At 58.5% G+C, this 18,282-nt stretch overlaps 2 protein-coding genes across 7 annotated transcripts in view; both read left to right on the top strand.

Moving 5' to 3' along the window:
* CABIN1 (calcineurin binding protein 1) overlaps positions 1-1,211 on the top strand; it is a 71,232-nt gene extending 70,021 nt beyond the window's left edge. For all 6 annotated transcript variants that reach the window (XM_025267273.2, XM_025267271.2, XM_044930633.1 and 3 more), the window contains exons 36-37: positions 536-762; positions 853-1,211. In XM_025267273.2, coding sequence (XP_025123058.2) covers positions 536-762; positions 853-996 — 371 coding nt within the window. In that variant the 3' untranslated portion in view covers positions 997-1,211. The remainder of the gene's footprint in view (positions 1-535; positions 763-852) is intronic.
* Positions 1,212-2,162: 951 nt separating this feature from the next.
* Positions 2,163-17,737, top strand: SUSD2 (sushi domain containing 2). Its single transcript, XM_006048108.3, has 16 exons — positions 2,163-3,072; positions 10,341-10,430; positions 12,115-12,325; positions 12,502-12,653; positions 13,083-13,250; positions 13,689-13,863; positions 14,095-14,296; positions 14,507-14,592; positions 14,689-14,957; positions 15,031-15,174; positions 15,272-15,430; positions 15,736-15,984; positions 16,095-16,367; positions 16,499-16,675; positions 16,902-17,004; positions 17,135-17,737. The coding sequence occupies exons 2-16, from the start codon at positions 10,355-10,357 to the stop codon at positions 17,157-17,159; spliced, it is 2,469 nt and encodes an 822-aa protein (XP_006048170.3). The 5' UTR covers positions 2,163-3,072; positions 10,341-10,354; the 3' UTR covers positions 17,160-17,737.
* The last annotated feature ends 545 nt before the right edge of the window (positions 17,738-18,282 follow it).

Raw genomic sequence — 18,282 nt, 5'->3', positions numbered from 1 at the left:
GGAGGCCCGGGCGGCCGGGCTGGGCAGGGGACATGGCGTCGCGTCCAGGGCCCTGCCTGAGTCAGAGCCAGTTCCCAGCAGCCAGGCTCCCGGGGACTCCATGGGGCGGGGCCTCTCTCAGACCCCTCTTGGGACAGCAGGGCCACTCCCGCTCCTTTTAAAGCCGCAGGGCAGCGGACGGGTGTGGACACCAGCCGGCCTGTGGCTCCTGGGCGCACAGGGATGTGGACGCGGGCCAGGGCGGGCTCTGGGACGTGAGAGCTGACGAGGTCTGGGAGGCTCAGGGCTCCCCTCCACCCCGGCGCCCCCAGCGGACACACTGCTCCTGAGCCCCCCACCCCCACCCGGTCTCCACTTCCGCCAGCCAGAGTCAGGCCCTCTGGGAGGCAGGGAGACAGGAAGCGGCCTGGGAGCCTGGGAGCCAGCACCCTGCGGTCTAACACAGCCAGAGGAGAGCAGGGTGACGAGGCCTGCAAAGGACGGGTTGGCCTGGGAGGCTGCGGACCTTACTCAGCCTTGTGTGTCCATCCCGCAGTGGCCAGCTCCAAGGCGCCCGGCGGCGGGAGTGCCCCACCCCACGAGGGCCCCCCTAGCAAGGCTGAGCCTGGCCGGGCCAAGTCACGCCTGCTGCCCAACATGCCGAAGCTGGTCATCCCCTCGTCCACCACCAAGTCCCCCCCCGAGATCACCGTCACGCCGCCCACCCCGACCCTGCTGTCGCCCAAAGGCAGCATCTCGGAGGAGACCAAGCAGAAGCTGAAGGTGACGTCAGGTCCTGGGGGGCCCCGGGTCAGGGGCGTGGGTGGGCTGAGGCTGGGCTGCCGCTGACCCCCACCCGCCCGGCCGGCGCAGTCGGCCATCCTGTCTGCACAGTCGGCCGCCACGGTGCGGAAGGAGAGCCTGTGCCAGCCGGCGCTGGAGGTGCTGGAGACGTCGAGCCAGGAGTCCTCGCTGGAGAGCGAGACGGACGAGGACGAGGACTACATGGACATCTGAGGCCCGGCCCGGCCCCGCCGAGGACGAGGACCACATGGACGTCTGAAGGCCCGGCCCGGAGCTCCGCAGGGCCTTTTTTATCACCTGTCGACTTTGTAAACGCGCCCCCTCCCCGCCCAGGCAGCGCGTCCACGCTCCGCGGGCTCTGCCTGGATCACAGCGGTGGAGGATCCAGTTTTTTTTTGGTTGCTTTTCTAATAAAGATGAAACAGTCACCTCGGCGTCTTTGTCCCTCAGGGCGGGGTCCCCAATCCAGGGCTTCTGGGCCCCCTCCCCCGGGGGCCGTCGAGGCAGGGCAACCCCCACCCCTGGACGGGGCACAAGGCTGAGGCCGCGTGCTCCAGGGCCGGGGTGCAGGGGGGTCCGGCTGGGCGCAGGGGCTGGCCTGCACCCCTGTGTGGTGGGAACCCAGAGCGCGGGTCTGCACTGACCGCCCGCACACCGCACTCCCCCTCCTACGGGACCGGCCCTGTGCGCTGTGGGCTGAGTGTGAGACAGCAGTGTGGGGCCCTTCATCACAGAGGGAAGCGTCTGTAATGCAGTGGCAGGGCGGCGCTGGCCGTGTCCTCCCACTCTGAGCCTGTCCGTTCTGGGCACGCACGTGCTGAAGGGGCCCAGCCTGCCCCAGGGCCTCGTCTGGACGGCCAAAGTGGCACAGAGACCCTCCCTGCTGCCCGCTGCCCCTCTCCCTCCCAGGGGCCACTCCGTGCCCCTTCCCCATCCTGAGAACACAGACACCCAAGAGGCTGGGCACTGCCAGGGTCCCCAGCCCAGCACGGGCGGAGCCACGCAGGGACCCAGGGTGCTGGGCTGGCCCTAACTCGGGCCCCTTCCTGGGGCCGCAGGGCTCCGCCGCTTCCCCACCCGGGCACCCCCACCGTGCAGTCCTGGCCTCCCACGGCTCTCCCGTCCAGCTCTCCTCTCTGTGCAGCCAGAGCGCCCGCTCCCCCTTGTCCACAGACCCCCGGCCTGGAGTCAGCTATACCACGCTGGCATGCTGGGGTGGGGGGTCTGGCTAAAAGATACCAGGGTTACCCCCCCAGTAGAAAGGTACTCGGTGGGGCTTGGCCGAGAATACACGCCCCGCCCCGCGCAGCCGCGTGAAAAGGACTGGCGAGGGCTGGTTAACAGGTACCGGGCGGCTCCGCTGGAGGAATCTTGAGTGGTCAGCTAAGAGGCCAACCCGGTGCTTCTGCTAACACAAGGGGCACACCTTGGCCAGGGCCGTGTCCGTACAAAACTTCCACTCGCAAAGTACCGACTTAACTGGGGAAGTTATGCTAAAAGGAGATTCCCAACCTAAAACGAGCAGGTTGGGCTTCCTTTAATATTCCAGAATTTATATTCTTGCAGTTAGAAAAAGCTGGCCATAAGATCAAACAGACTGAATGGATGACTGATATCTGGAAACTTCTCTTAAAACTATATCAGGACCAAAAAAAGGCTGCTAACGGCCTGTCACTGACTCACTCTCTCCCTCTACCTGTATCTTCTTCTATCTGAATTACTTGGTCAGATGCTATCTCATTTTTTTCCTTTCTCTTCCAACTCGTCCACCTCCTGCTGTTTGCCTTTACGCAGCAAAGGAGAAGTAAAGAGAGAGAGAAAAAAAACCACCTTTTACGGAATACTCTGGCTTGATACCCAATCATCATTCTCTAATCACCACAATCATCCTTTGCTTGAATCCGCCTCTTAGAAGGTTTAGACGAGGATGTAGCTGCTCTGGTCAGAAAGACGGTCTAGGTTGGTCCGAGTTACACAATTAACGCTTGTTAGACTGCTGGACCAACTTTTCAGAACCACCAAAAGAAAGAAAAGGCGTTCAGTTGTGCCAGCTGAGTACACAATGCCAGCTGAACGTGAACCGACTCCCAACCAGCTTAATTCCAACCAGTAGAGAAACTTAGCTTGAAAAACAAAAGGAAGTCCCGAGGAAATAAGTCCTAACGAGGAGAACCTGATTTTCTATCCCTGTTGCCTTGAGATCAGAGCTCCCAGGATCACTTACCTTATCGTGAAACTGAAGAAAGAAAAACAGGGAATGAAGCCTTTAAAAATATTTCTTACATACTGGTGAGTTTCATACTGAGATATCTGATTCATGACTAAGTTGAGAAAATGAGGCTAGATGTCTTGTTGTGTCTGAATGTATGGCTCTGTATGTGTCTGTCTTTGTAATTCTAATGAAGTTTAATTTGTAAGTGAGCTCTAATTTAATTGGCCTAAAGAAAAGTAATTGCCTACAAATCAGAAAAGTCTAAGTTCAAGAGAAATTAAGCTAAGTGAATTTCAGGTTCACATGAACTGGGAAATACTCAATATTAAATTATACCTGGTATTTAATGTTTAAGTTTGTTGGCCTAATTAATATAGAAATGTATGCATTCATCAACATCAAATATAAAATTAAGTATACTCCTATCATTTGGCCTAAAATAATATTATATCTGTTACAACTTTGTCAGCAAGGAAATTAACTTAATATGAAGAAACTTTTTAGGAAAGAAAATGTAAATGGGTTAAAGCTTTTCAATAAACTCTACTAAGAGTAATTATGTTTTAGTCTGTCCAGATTTTGGTAAATTGAATTTCTAGGGTTCTGCTAAATTAAGTGATGGAAGTTTACTTAATGGGTAGGGTACTCCCAAATAAAATGATACATTAACCACTGATAACTGGCTTCCTCTTACAGAGAAACTCACGGTGTTTTGGACTATTAATGAATGTTTGATGCCTTCTTGAGATGTTCTCTATGAGAAAGCAAATGTTTTTTAGAAATTGTCATTGGTATTTACGCTGACCAGTCTACAGAATGCTAATATAAAGGTCAGCCCGTGGTTGCTTACAGAAAGTAGGATGTGTGTTTTCAGTAAAGAAGGCGTGAGGAGTGGAATTACATTTTATTAAGGGAAAAGGAAGGATGTCTGACCTAAGAGGTGATTGTTTTTGAATGGGCAAATTAAGTGATGTCTGCAGAAAAGTTTTGGAAAGTGGACTCCAAGAGAAGAATTTTGTGCATGGTACAAGTTTTCTTAACATGTTGAACTGCCTTTGATAACAGATTGTAATTTCTTTACTTTTGGGTAATCTGCTCCATATTTACCTTTGAAATCTTTTATTGTTACTTTGATTAAGTGAATAACTTGTTTCACAATGACCTGTGATTATCTCTGAGTGTTTTAAACCCTTTTGATATTCTTTGCAAAGTTTCCTAAGTCTTTTTGACCTCTCCCTAACTTTGAGTGCTTCAAAGAGCCTTCCTGAAACATCCCCAAAGTGAAAGTGAAACATCCCAAAGAGAGATACAGACTAGCTTCACCTGATACGTTGCATTACATGGGAAGTATTGTCAAATGAGCAATAAGTCTTCTCGGGCTATAGTGTATGGCAAATGTTACTAATATACATATTTTAAAATTTATACGGTCAAATGTCAGTCATAATTGTGGTTATTATCTGCACGTGAGGTATCTCACAGCGGTAACCCTGTTACTTTATCAACTGTAATCAGAAGTTACTGGGTTGAATCTGTTTTACAGGAGTAAGGAAAACATTCCTTTCAAACTAATTATGACTTATAGTAATTTGGTAAATTATACTTTTGTAAGCAGAATTGAAATATTTAGCTTTTTTTTCTCTATTGGCTCCCTCCAGAGTTTGTAAACTCTCAGTTTTCCAGCAGCTTTAACAGACAAATTAGGTAAGCTACTTCACCATCAGGTATAAAAATCTCAAGGTATTTTGGCAACCTTGTAAAGGGAGGCATTCACCTAGATGTGTAGGTGAGACATGTGATAAGCTCTTGGCCTGACCTTTCTGGCCCTGAGAGGCTTTTGTTCGTTTTTTTAAGAAGTTCAGTCTGACACTCCTTATAAAAAATTTCAGTAAAGCAAAACCCTATGAGCAATTATAGTTATATAAATTTTCAGGCCAAGGTTTGTTTTTTTTTTAGATCAGACTTATTTTTGCAAACAAATTAGTTTTAATTTGAATATATTTGGTAGAAATGAGAATAATTTTAGAGAGAAACAGATTACGTTTCAATGAATGTTAAATCCCAGTTTTGTTAAGAGGTCTGTATTTACTGACTCACTTCCCAGATAGGTTCCTTGCTGTTATACTATGTTAATGGAAAGGTAATTGAATGATTAAAAGGACATTCTAAATTTTATTTCTGAAGCTTATCTCAGTAATCTCAATTTCCACAACCTCCAAACAAGGGATTGTGTGCACCAGAACGGACTGTCTCCAGCCTGGGTGGAAGGGCTTTCTATCAGTGACTCTTAACCAGCTCATGTGCAGTGAAAATGAAGGGAAATTGACCCTTGCAATAATTCCCTCTTCTATAGGCCCCTGCACCAGCCTGGTCTATAGACAGGACTGCCGATGTCAAACTCACCTTAAAAGGTGCTCAAACAGAGGAAATTACACTTAGACCAGGACGAAAGGAAGATGACATCAGAAGTAGACAGCTTACCCAGGACGCTGGACCTGATGCGTATGATCGCTTATAATGTTGTCTTGACTTCTTAGACCTTTGCATATAAATCAAATGTTTTTCTGTCTTGAACATGATCCTATGCTAGTTTTAAAAAACCAATCCAAGTACTGGTTTGTGGCTAGTCACCTGTGTCTAGTACGTCTAGGTTCCCTGGGTGGGTTTCTCCACTCCAAAGCTCTAATGGGATGACCCTTAGAAATGTTTTCTAGAAGAACGTCCAGTCCTCTGTGGGCTACTCTTGATATCACTAGGTGGGATCCTCTCAGCTGGCCAATTGAGAATGCCTGCTCTGACCCCAGCCGTAATATGGATCTCCCTCCAAGTCACTCAAGCTCAGTCGGAGCAACAAGCAAATAAAGTCAAGGAATAAAACAACCAGGCTGTGGTCATTTAAGATTTAAGGCCTCCTTTATCTCGGAAGCAGTTAAGTTATACTAAGGATAGCCAGCCTAGTAACACTAGGAAACTGGGCTGGGAGCCTGATGCTAATATCCCTGAAAGATAAAGAGCTGTACTATGTCAGATGGCCTGAGGATATACTGGGCTACACCTAATGGAAATTCCTGGCTTAATTCTTACTTGTGACTTTAAAATACTGCTAGCTGTGTTCGTTGTACTTTGCCTGTTTTACGAGATTATTGTCTCTTGCGTTAGTATTACCAAATGCGCGACTGAACCTCCAACAAAAATGATGACTAGGGGACTTGAAGCAGTTGATCAAATGTATAGTTCCGTATGCGATCAACGATTGTGATAGTGTAACTCTAGATATGGCAAGATAGAACAGGCGGGGATTTTCCTGGACCTTCTCACACTGAGTAAGACAGCTGGTCCAGAGTCCTCGGTTACTGTTGACAGACTTAGTCCAGTAACAGCCCGCTGAGTGGCGTGTCTGCAAAGTCTTTGCCAGACCCAGGAACGAGCCCTTCTAGCAAAGTGGGACAAAATGGTCTCGAAGCGCCTGCGGAATGCCTCCCAAAGTCTGGTCAAGTTTATCACCGTGAGGGAGTGGCCCCGCCAAGGGTGCTCGCATCTGCCTCCACAAGGATTAAGTCATGTGCCCCTGCAGCAGCTGACCTCCAACACCCGCTGAAGGAGTTCAGGGTGGAGAGCAGGAACCAGGCCCTCTGCGCTCCAGGAAACCGGCAGGACAGGTCTTCTCAGGAGCTGACTTGATAAGCCCAATTCTTGTACCTCCTCATATCTAGAAAAGCTCTAAAATCCTTCATGGTGACGACTCTTCCTGTGACCAGCAAGGGCTTCACGAGACTAGTAGAAAACTCTGTAAAAATACGTCTTTGATTGCACGAGCCTCCCCTCCACCAAAGTCACACGTACAGTGGGCTCCCCGCTGCTGCTTTGGAGCGGTCTCTCGGAGCCGTGTGAGGTGCTGTCTCCTGGGCTGCAGGCCTTGGTTTTCGTTCAGTGGCTCTGTCGTGTCTGAGTCTTTGCGACCCCGTGGACTGCAGCCCGCCAGGCCTCCCTGTCCCTCACCATCTCCCAGTGTTGTACCACGCGTTCTGGGAAACAAGCTCACTCAGAAGGACAAGGCAGATCGTGGAGCGCAGTTTACTACACCAGCAGGTCCAAGGCAGAGTCTCCTCTTAGCCGAGGACCCCGACCAGCATTTGTGAAAATCTTTTATACCCATGTGTACATGTCTGAACCCACCACCCCAAAGTCTCCTTGAGACTCACATAAACCAAGGAAAATACAATCCCAATAACCCTCAGAGCACATTCACGTGCTCTGTGCTCATGTGCTCAAACAATTAGCCAATAATCAATAAGCCCGAGGTTACACTCCGATAGATACAGAAAAATTTATGGCCTGTCTGGAGGAAAGGGTGATCAGTGTATGTTTTCTCTTAGGTGATGAGTAACCTAGATATGATCTTCAAGGTTCCCCTGTCTGGAGGGGGTCTTATCCTTCTATTATTGTTTTCATAGGCACTAAACACAGAGGAAAATTCTGAAAGAGATGGGAATACCAGACCACCTGATCTGCCTCTTGAGAAATCTGTATGCAGGTCAGGAAGCAACAGTTAGAACTGGACATGGAACAACAGACTGGTTCCAAATAGGAAAAGGAGTACGTCAAGGCTGTATATTGTCACCCTGCTTATTTAACTTATATGCAGAGTACATCATGAGAAATGCTGGGCTGGAAGAAGCATAAGCTGGAACCAAGATTGCCGGGAGAAATATCAATAACCTCAGATATGCAGATGACACCACCCTTATGGCAGAAAGTGAAAAGGAACTAAAAAGCCTCTTGATGAAAGTGAAAGTGGAGAGTGAAAAAGTTGGCTTAAAGCTCAACATTCAGAAAACGAAGATCATGGCATCCGGTCCCATCACTTCATGGGAAATAGATGGGGAAACAGTGGAAACAGTGTCAGACTTTATTTTTCTGGGCTCCAAAATCACTGCAGATGCTGACTGCAGCCATGAAATTAAAAGACGCTTACACCTTGGAAGGAAAGTTATGACCAACCTAGATAGCATATTCAAAAGCAGAGACATTACTTTGCCAACAAAGGTTCGTCTAGTCAAGGCTATGGTTTTTCCTGTGGTCATGTATGGATGTGAGAGTTGGACTGTGAAGAAGGCTGAGCGCCGAAGAATTGATGCTTTTGAACTGTGGTGTTGGAGAAGACTCTTGAGAGTCCCTTGGACTGCAAGGAGAGCCAACCAGTCCATTCTGAAGGAGATCAGCCCTGGGATTCCTTTGGAAGGACTGATGCTGAAGCTGAAACTCCAGTACTTTGGCCCCCTCATGCGAAGAGTTGATTCTTTGGAAAAGACTCTGATGCTGGGAGGGATTGGGGGCAGGAGGAGAAAGGGACGACAGAGGATGAGATGGCTGGAAGGCATCAATGACTCGATGGACGTGAGTCTGAGTGAACTCCGGGAGTTGGTGATGGACAGGGAGGCCTGGTGTGCTGCGATTCATGGGGTCTCAAAGAGTCGGATACGACTGAACGACTGATCTGATCTGATCTGATCTGAAACACAGAGTTCAGAGTCCATTGGAGAGGTGGCCCAGCATGATCAGCATGAACAGGCCTAAGATGGAGTCCAGGCCCTATGAATTCCTTCTTCACCAGAGCTTGCTCAAACTCATGTCTATCGAGTCGGTGATGCCATCCATCCATCTCATCCTCTGTTGTCCTCTTCTCCTCCAGCCTTCAGTCTTTCCCAGCATCAGAGTCTTTTCTAATGGCTCTTGCCATCAGGTGGCCAAAGTATTGGAGCTTTAGCTTCAGCATGAGTCCTTCCAATGAATATTGAGGACTGACCTCCTTTAGGATGGGCTGGTTGGATCTCCTTGCTGTCCAAGGGACTCTCAAGAGTCTTCTCCCAACACCACAGTTCAAAAGCATCAATTCTTCGGCGCACAGCCTTCTTCATGGTCCAACTCTCACATCCATACGTGACAATTGGAAAAAGTCCTTATTTTGCCCCAAATAAAACTTAACTCTCACGCTGTGCATTTTTTCAAGCCCGTGTTCCCTAAGCCGTGGTCAGGGCCCTGGAGCAAGTCCCAGTAGCAGCCCCCCCAGGCTGGCTTGGGGACCCAAGGACCACCGGGCAGCTGGCCCCAGAAGTGCTCTGGGTGCCCAGCATCTGCTTAGCGGTTGTGGCTACACCCCCCTCCCCCACCCCTGCTGGCTCTCTGGATCGCTGCGGCAGGGGGGGGGGCGAGGCGGGCTGCGACAGGGAACCAGGATGGCTGACCCCCCAGGGCCCCGAGGCCTCTCACAGCCCAGGGGCCCCCCGCTAGCTTCAATTCCCTAAGGGGCCCAGGACCCTGTCCCCTTCGGTTGCCTTGAGAAGCCACCACTGTCCAGACCCAGCCCAGGTGGCAGGGCCCGAGTGAGTCTCTGACCTGGTTCCTCCCCGCCTACCCTGGCCGTGGAGGCTCCCGGAAACCACCTCTCCCAGGGACCTCGCCACCTCTCCCAGTCTGGGCCTCAGTTTCCACACCTGCATAAACAGAACAGAGGTGTGGAACAAGGGAGAGATTATGCAAACGCAGAGTGACAGGGCAGAGGCGAGTGGGGCTGGGCGGCTTCTATTTGGCCCCCAGCTCTGGGCAGAGGCGTCGCAGGAGAGCACAGATGACCTCGTTTCTTCCCGGAACCCCGCCAGCAGCCCAGAGAGCCAGGCGGAGAGGAGACCAGGGTCTGGGCCTCAGCCCCCCACCCTGCCTCCAGGGTTCACCTGCCGGGGGCTCCCGGCCCCACCCCCTCCCCCTTTCCTTCCCCTCCACCCACCGGGGGCATCTCCGCCCTCACCCAGTCGGGGCCCTCCCCTAGCGCCTACACAGCAGGCTGCAGGCAGGCACCAGAAGGAAGGTGCCAGCTCCCGCACCCCACCCCGTCTGTGGGGAGGACCTGGGAAGCCCAGCTCCCTGTGGGGCAGCTGAGGTGCGAGGCCTATGGCCCCAGGACCCCCGGGGGCTGGAATCCCGGGATGGCAGGGACCACCGCGCCTTCTCCCCACCGCAGCATCATCCCTTCCCCGGCGAGAGCGTGGCCCTGCGGAGCAGGCCTAGGGGGCGGGGAGTGGGGACTGGGATCCGGGGTCTGAGCGGCCGCCCCCGGACGTCCGGCTTCAGGATGCCGGTCCCCTCCCCTGGGTCCGGGGCCGGAGGGCCAGGAATGTGCTAACAGGGCAGCTTGAGCCCTGCTGGCGCTTCGGGCACCTGTGGACTTTGAGAGGGGACCGGGCGGGGCGGGGCGGGGCGGGGCGGGGCGGGGCAGCAGCGCGGGGCGGGGCCGGGCTTGGGGAATATTTGACCCGCCACCTCCCGGCCCCTGCTGCGCCGTCTGCAGACGCGGGCCGCACCATGAAGCCGTCCCTGCTGACCTGGGCCCTGCTGCTGCTGGCGACTCTCCCCGGCCTGGGCCTCCGGCCTGCTGCAGGTATGCCCCTGCCCTGCCCTTCCGTCCCCCTGTCTGCCCGCTGCAGTCAGACCCAGCGCAGAATCTCCCTGGGCTCAGACTCTTGTCCATCCGTCTGGCTGTGACCACACTGGGGTTGATGCCGTTCAGTCGTGTCTGACTCTTTGCAACCCAATGCGCGGCAGCATGCCAGGCTTCCCCGTCCTTCAGCATCTCCTGGAGTTTGCTCAGATTCATGTCCATCCTGGGGGGTGCTAAGAAGAAGAAGAAATTCTGGGGAGCCAAGGGCCAAGGGGCTGCTGATTGGGATTGGGGTGGGGGTGTTCTGGGCTATGCCTACTCTAAGCTAGCTGGGAGCCAGAAGGCGGGCCGCGGGCTGGGAGGGAGGTCGCCAGGGAGGGTGAGCACAGCCAAGCCCTTGGACTGAGTGAGACCCGAGCCCTGATGGAGGAGCCCTCAGCCCCACTGGGCCCCCTGGCCAGCTGGAGGCAGGACAGTGGGTCTCTCTCAGGGTGGGCTGAGCCCGAGGAAGTCCTGGGAAAGGCCCTGGACTCCGGAGCCAGGCCCCTGACCCCCGCCAGGCCGGGCCAGACTGGTTTTCACCCGTTCCCCAACCCCCTCCCGGCCAGCTTCCCATCCTAGGACATCCCCCTGCCGCTTATCTTACTTGGGGCTTCACTCAGCCTCCTGCCCCACCCCTCAGGCCATCACAGCCTCGGTCAATAAATATTTATTGACGCTCCTGAGTGCCAGGCCCGGCACCGCGTGAGGCAGGCCCGCAGTGGTGGCTCAGGCCCAGGCTTGGCCCTTGACCAGCCCCAGGGTGGGGGTGGGGGAGGCTGGGACGGGCCAGATGGGACAGGGGCCTGCACCATCCCCCGGTCTCCACCCTCCAAGCTGCGTGGCCAGGCCAGCCCCAGTGGGTCGGCTCCCCACAGCACCCCCCCACCAAACTGCCCTCTCCCCTCTCCTGGCCTGGCCGAGTCCTCTGCCGGAACTGTCCCCTAAAAGGAGGGGAGTACCCCTCGCCTTCTCCCCCCGAGGGTGGGGCAGGCTCCCTTCAGGACCTTAACCCGTGGTGGGCAAGCCTGCAATGCCCAGCAGAGAGATGGGACAAGTTCAGCCCGGCACCAGCCCCTAGTGGGCCTCCAAGGGGACTCTTGGCAGCCACATCCCCAGACCCCAGGCCGGGTGAGCCGGGGGGGTCCTTCTCTAGGCTGCCGGTCCACTGATGCTTTAGGGAGTGGAGGCGGCTCCCCGGCCCATGTGGGAGGCGGTCAGGCACGTGTGGCCATCAAGCACACCGACTTGGTTGCTGAGAGTCAGTCTACCCGGGGAGGGAGGCGGAGAAGGAAACGGCAACCCACTCCAGTACTCTCGCCTGGAAAATCCCATGGATGGAGGAGCCTAGTGGGCTATATAGTCCACGCGGTTGCAAAGAGTTGGACACGACTGAGTGATTTCACATGTCCCCAGATCTCCCCCGATTCCAGCCAGTCATTCAGGCCGACGAACTAAGAATTAACCGCCAGCAGCCCCCCTACCCCGCCGCCCCCTACTCCGAGCCCTGCGGGTTTCCGCTGTGTCCCTGTGGTGGTCAGCGCCATTCCAGGCCAGCTTTCTCCTGGGGCTACTTGTAAGGGACTCCCGGGGACAGCGAGGCGGGCGCCCTGTGCGACATGGCCCTCCACGCCCTCTACTTCAGGTGCCCAGCTGAGCTGCTCCCAGCGCTGCGGAGACCAGAGTGGGCCATGTTCCTGCCACCCGACCTGCTTTGGCCTGGCCAGCTGCTGTGTGGACATCCGGGATTTCTGCCTGGAGATCTCGCCCTACTCTGGCTCCATGATGGGGGGCAAGGACTTTGTGGTCCGGCATCTCAACTGGTCCAACCCCGGCACTGACAGCGTGATCTGCAGGTGGGAGGCCCCCGAGGGGGCACGCTGGGGCCCAGACCCCCTGGTGGGCTGGGTGGGGGCCCCAGGACTGAGGGCTGGGGCTGCTGGCCCGATGTGTTCCCTAAGAGGAGGCTGGGAGCCTCGGAGAGGGTCGGCCCCCGCAGGCCCAGCCTGTCCACCCTCTCCACCCCTCGCAGCTTTAAGGAGAGCATCCAGACCCATGGCTATGTGGACGCCTCGGGCCGAGTGCACTGCGTGTCACCCCTGCTCTACGAGTCTGGCCGCATCCCGTTCGCGCTCTCCATGAACAATGGCCGCTCCTTCCCGCGCTCGGGCACCTGGCTCTCTGGTGAGCCCTGATGGTGACGGCTGGATGGCGGGGGAGGAGGGCACCGGGCTGCACCCTCCCGGGCCTGGTGCCCTCACAGGGACTCTCCTGGGTGATAATCTGGTCGAACCGGTCACTCTGGAGGCCTGCCCCGGGTGTGGGCTCCCCAGACTCCTTTCTCCACCCGCTGGCATCCACATGGGGGTTCCAGCCCAGAGGGAGGAGGACTGTGGGGGGGTCGGCTCTGGCCAGGGGAGGGGAGGAGCCAGCCCGGGGGCAAAGATCAGGGCCCCTCCTCTCCCAGCCCCTGACCTTTCCTACTACAAGGGCACCATGGCTCCTGAGGGACTGCCTTGGGACGTCCCCACAGCTCAGAGAGCCCCGGACCTCCTCCCTTGGATGCCCCTGGGCCCCAGGCCTTCCCTCAGCTCACCTCCCGCCCCCCCCCAGTGCACCCAAGTAAAGTGTCGGACTCCGAGAAGAGCCAGCTGGTGAATGAGACCCGCTGGCAGTACTACGGCACTCCTGGCACGCAGGGCAACCTCACCCTGACCTGGAACACCTCGGCCCTGCCCTCGGACACCGTCACCATCGAGCTGTGGGGCTACGAGGAGACGGGTGAGGCTGGCAGGGGTCGAGCCCCTGACCCCCGCCGGGAGCCTGGAGCTCACGGACATGGGAGAAAGGAGATTCCAGGTGGGGGGAATCCAGCCAGGGATTTCGAGCCGGAAGGTGTTGGCAGGAGAGGGCAACTGGCTCGAGCGGCACAGGGAGGAGTGGCCGCCTGGGTACCAGGGCTGGAGGGGGGCTGGAGGAGGTGCAGACGTTCGCAGCTCCTGGATACATGGCTTGTCCTGGAAATAGGAAAGACGTGCCCCGCCCCATCCTCGGAGCCCCTGGAGGACTAGCAGGCCTTGGCCTGGCTCCCTCCCCCAGCAGGGCAGGCCCTCGTGTGGGGGCCATCTGTCTGTGGCACCCACCTCCACCTGTGCCCCCGGGTTTCCTGGGTCAGGCCCCGGGGCTGATGAGGCCTTCTCCCCCTGCCAACCCCCTCAGGGAAGCCGTATTCCCAGCAGTGGGCAGCAGCGTGGTCATACCTGTATTCCTTGGCTACCAACATCCACAACTCCGGTTCCTTCACCTTCACGCCGAAACCTGCCCCGCAGAACTTCCAGAGATGGGAAGTGGGTTCCCTCCGCATCGTGGACAGCAGACACCGCGCAGGGGAGCCGTAAGGACCGCCCAGGAGGACGAGCCCAGGGCCTGTCTGCTGCCCTACGGGCGGGGGCGGGGTGCAGGCCAGGGCCTGTCTGCTGCCCTACAGAGGTGGTGGGGGAGGGGAGGTGCGGGTCCAGGGCCTGTCTGTCTGCTGCCCTATGGGGGGGGGGGAGGGGAGGGCGGCGGGGCGGGGCCAGGGCTGGGGCAGGGAGGGCAGCCCCCAGCGTGCGTGCGTCCCCCACAGGGATGTGCAAGCGATCTGGAGCAACGAGCACGCGCTGGCCTGGCACCTGGGTGAAGACTTCCGGATGGACCCTGTGGCCTGGGCCCGAAACCAGTGCCTGGCCTGGGAGGAGCTGGAGGACCAGCTGCCCACATTCCTGGAGGAGCTGCCCGACTGCCCCTGCACCCTGGCCCAGGCCCGGGCTGACTCCGGCCGCTTCCACGTGAGCCCCCCAGCCCAGACAGGGACCGGGAGTGGGCGAGGGGCAGGCTAGGGCCGGCTGCCCCCACCAGCAAGGGCCACGCTACTCGAGGCATCACAGGGAGGGGAGGGGGAGGCCTGGGAGGTGAGGCTGGGGGTCTGAGGCCCCGGAGGGGTAGGGGACGGTGGAGCCCCGAGCCCGTGCAGGTGACAGCCGCCAGCCCCTCTGCAGACAGACTACGGCTGTGACCTGGAGCAGGGCAGCGTGTGCACCTACCACCCAGGCGCTGTGCACTGCGTGCGCTCGGTGCAAGCCAGGTGAGCCCGAGATGGAGGGGCGGGGCGCGGGAGGGGCGGGGCGCGGGAGGGGCGGGGCCGGACCCAGGGCGGTCCTGACCCTGTCTGTGCCCGCAGCCCCCGGTACTACTCCGGCCAGCAGTGCTGCTACACTGCGGACGGCACGCAGCTCCTGACGGCTGACTCCACCGGGGGCAGCACCCCGGACCGCGGCCACGACTGGGGCTCACCCCCCTACCGCGTGCCGCCCCGCGTGCCGGGCCTCTCCCACTGGATCTACGACGTCATCAGCTTCTACCACTGCTGCCTCTGGGCGCCTGAGTGCTTCCGCTACATGAACAGGCGGCCCTCCAGCGACTGCCGCAGCTACCGGCCCCCGCGCCTGGGTGGGTGCTGGGCTGGGCGGGCGCTGGCCAGGGCAGAGGCAGGACAACCCGCCTCACCTTCCGATCCCCCCAGCCTCCGCTTTCGGGGACCCACACTTCGTCACTTTCGACGGCACCAACTTCACATTCAACGGCCGTGGCGAGTACGCGCTGCTGGAGGCAGCGCTGACCGACTTGCGGGTGCAGGCGCGGACCCAGACCAGGGTGACGCCCGAGGGTGAGGCCGGGCCCCGGGGGCTCTGGGGGGCACAGGGTCATCCCTGGGGAGGGGGAGTCTGAGGCCGGTGGACCCCATTTTGCACCCATCATCCCAGGCTCTCAGGACCGAGGCACGGGGCTGACTGCGGTGGCCGTCCAGGAGGCCAACTCAGACGTGGTAGAGGTCCGGCTGGGGGACGGGGCGGGGGTCCTGCAGGTGCTGCTGAACCAGGAGGTGCTCAGCTTTGCGGAGCAGCGCTGGATGGACCTGAAGGGTGAGTGGGACGGTGGGGGCCCCATCTGGGGGTCCTGGCAGGAAGGGAAGGGGGCGCAGGGTGGAGTCAGGGTGTGAGGGCCGACAGCCAGTCCCCTCCTCACAGGACCCTGGTGTGGGAGCTCCCTTCAGGGCCTGGGCACTCAGACCCGCCACCCAGGGTGGGGGAGTGTCAAGGTAGGCTGGGCCCTGGGGACTCCCTCCTGGCCCTGAAGCCCACGGTGCTAGCCCACGCGTCCCAGGGCTGCGGGGTCACAGCACAGCGCCCACAGGGGTGACCCTGACCCCACCTCCACGTGTGCCCAGGCATGTTCCTGTCGGTAGCCGCTGGGAACAGAGTATCAGTCATGCTGGCGTCAGAGGCCGGCCTGGAGATCAGCCTCCAAGGGCCGTTCCTGAGTGTGGCGGTCCTGCTGCCTGAGAAGTTCCTGACCCACACGCGGGGCCTCCTCGGGACGTTCAACAACGACCCAGCCGACGACTTCACCCTGCGCAGCGGGGAGGTCCTGCCGCCCAGCGCCAGTTCTCGAGAACTGTTCCGGTTCGGGGCTGACTGTAAGAGGCCAAAGGCAGGAGCGCAGGGGGCACGGCCCTGGAAGGGCTCGGTGGAGGTGCGGGGAGCCCCCAGACCCTCCTACCGGCCAGGTCTGCTGCTGTCTTCCCAGGGGCCGTGCCGAATGCCTCCTCCCTGCTCACCTACGACTCCAAGTTCCTGGTGGAAAACTTCAAGGAACGGCCTAAGCATGACCCCACTTTCCTGCCCCTCTTCCCCGAGGAAAGCTCCGCGAGCCCCAGCCAGGCGAGTGCGGCAGCTGACCTGTGTGGGGACGACAGTTTCTGCAAATTCGACGTGGCGGCTACCGGGAGCCTGAGCGTGGGCAACGCCTCGCGAGTGGCCCACATGCAGCACCGGATTCGCGTGCAGAGCCTGCAGCCCGGTGAGCGGGGCGGGGTGGGGGGGAAGGCGCGGGCGAGGGGGAGGGCGCCTGGCGCTGGGACACGGCCCCCCAGGCTGGTGGCAGCGGGCAGCGAGCTCAGGTCCGATGTCTGTGCCCCGCCCCTACCCCAGTGGTGTCCTGCGGCTGGCTGGCCCCGCCTGCCAACGGACACAAGCAGGGCGAGAGGTACCTAGTGGGTTCCACCGTCCGCTTCCGCTGCAACAACGGCTACAGCCTGGCTGGGGCAGATGCCAGCACCTGCCAGGCTGACGGCACCTGGTCCTGGCCCACCCCCACGTGCCAGCCAGGTGAGAACACCCCGCCCACCAGAAGCCCCGCCCACAAGCCCTTGCCCTACCCGCACTGCCTAGCCCCGCCCATCAGTCGGCCTAGCCCCTCCCACCGGCCCCTGGCCTGCCCACGCACACTGCCCCGCCCCGCCCACGCGCCAGCACCCTAAGTCCGCCCCACGCGCGCATGTGCGCACGCCTACACCTGGTTGCTAGGCGCACTCACAGCCCACCACCTCTCCAGGACGGAGCTACGCGGTGCTGCTGGGCATCATCTTTGGAGGCCTGGGGCTGGTGGCCCTGGTTGGGCTTGGCTACTGGCTCCTACGCCGCAGGAAGAGCAACACGTGAGACCCCTCTCTCCCAGGCCCGGTCCAATCCTCCTCGGTTCTCCTGGGCCCGCCCCCGCACCCCCACCCCCACCCCGGGGCGCGCGTGGGTCCACTGTGCCCGCGCTAGACCGCAACTCTGTTGCAGGGCCGTCTGGGGTTCACAGCCCTGAGCGAAGCACACTTGGCCAGTGGCACGAGATGCACGGGGCCTCCCCGAGGCCAAAGCCCAGCCTCCCAAACTTCCAAGAACCTGCACCCCAGTACTTGAATACTCCGGTTCCTAGCGCCAGACACGTGCAACCTGGACACCTGGTACCTGAGCTTTTCAAGCCAAGTGCCCTGCTCTGTCACCGAAGACCCGAACCCCGAACTGTAACCGGGGAGCTCCCGTGGCTCTGTTCCCTGCATACCCCAAACCCTAGTTCTCCAGGCCCTGGGCTCCGTACCCTTGAATCCTGAGGCCTGTCTCCCGAACCCTGACATGCCAGCACCTGATGTGTAAAGGCCAGTACCTCAGATCCCGTGCCCGCGCCCCTGACCCCCAGTGTGAGCCTGCTGACCCAGCAATGAGCCCCAGGGCCGAGCTGCCTTGATTCCCAGGCCCTGGGCCTGGCTGCCCGAGACTGTGGCTGGGTCCAGCCTTGGGCGTGGACCTTCTAAGCTCCAGTCTTGTAACTCCAAGTCTTACGGAACGTCTCCTGACAGACTCCTTGCCTGTGGAGGCAGAAAACAAGCTCTGGTGCCCCTCTGTGGTGTCGATGCTCGTGGCATGCCTTATCCCCGGAGTTCAGTGGTCGCCCTGGGCGGTGCACGGCACCGAGAGTGACCGGCCTGTCCCCAGACTCCGACTGTCCGTTTGTAAAGTGGGGTCTAGAACAGTGACTGTGTCATGGGAGCGGGTGTGCATGGGGTGCTACGCTGGGCACCCAGCTCTAGCCCAGCCCCAGAGGCAGTGTGGTAGCGCCATGCCCAGCTGGTCCAGGCCTCTGGACCCTTTGCCCAGGACTGTCTGGAGGCGAGTGTACAGGACCCAGGCCTCTCGTGAGGGTACTGAATGGGCGCTCTGGGGGGCCTGGGTAGGATGGTGCTGGGTTTCCCTCAGAGGTCTCAGATGGGGAAGTGCCGGGGCTTGTGGGTTGGAGGTGGGTGCTTGCTGCCTGCTGCCCAGGGCTGGTGGCTCTGCCTGAGAGGAGCGAGGGTCAGGGAGCAGCCTGGAGACACCTGGGGCCCTGGGTAGGGGGCCCTGAGCAGAGCCTTCTCACAGCCGCGCTGAGTGGCCACGTGGGGGCAGCA

The sequence above is a fragment of the Bubalus bubalis genome, chromosome 17 (assembly GCF_019923935.1).
Source record: "Bubalus bubalis isolate 160015118507 breed Murrah chromosome 17, NDDB_SH_1, whole genome shotgun sequence".
NCBI classification, from domain to species: Eukaryota; Metazoa; Chordata; class Mammalia; order Artiodactyla; family Bovidae; genus Bubalus; species Bubalus bubalis.
Note: the sequence above shows the minus strand (reverse complement) of the source record. Positions and strands in the feature narration are given on the sequence as shown.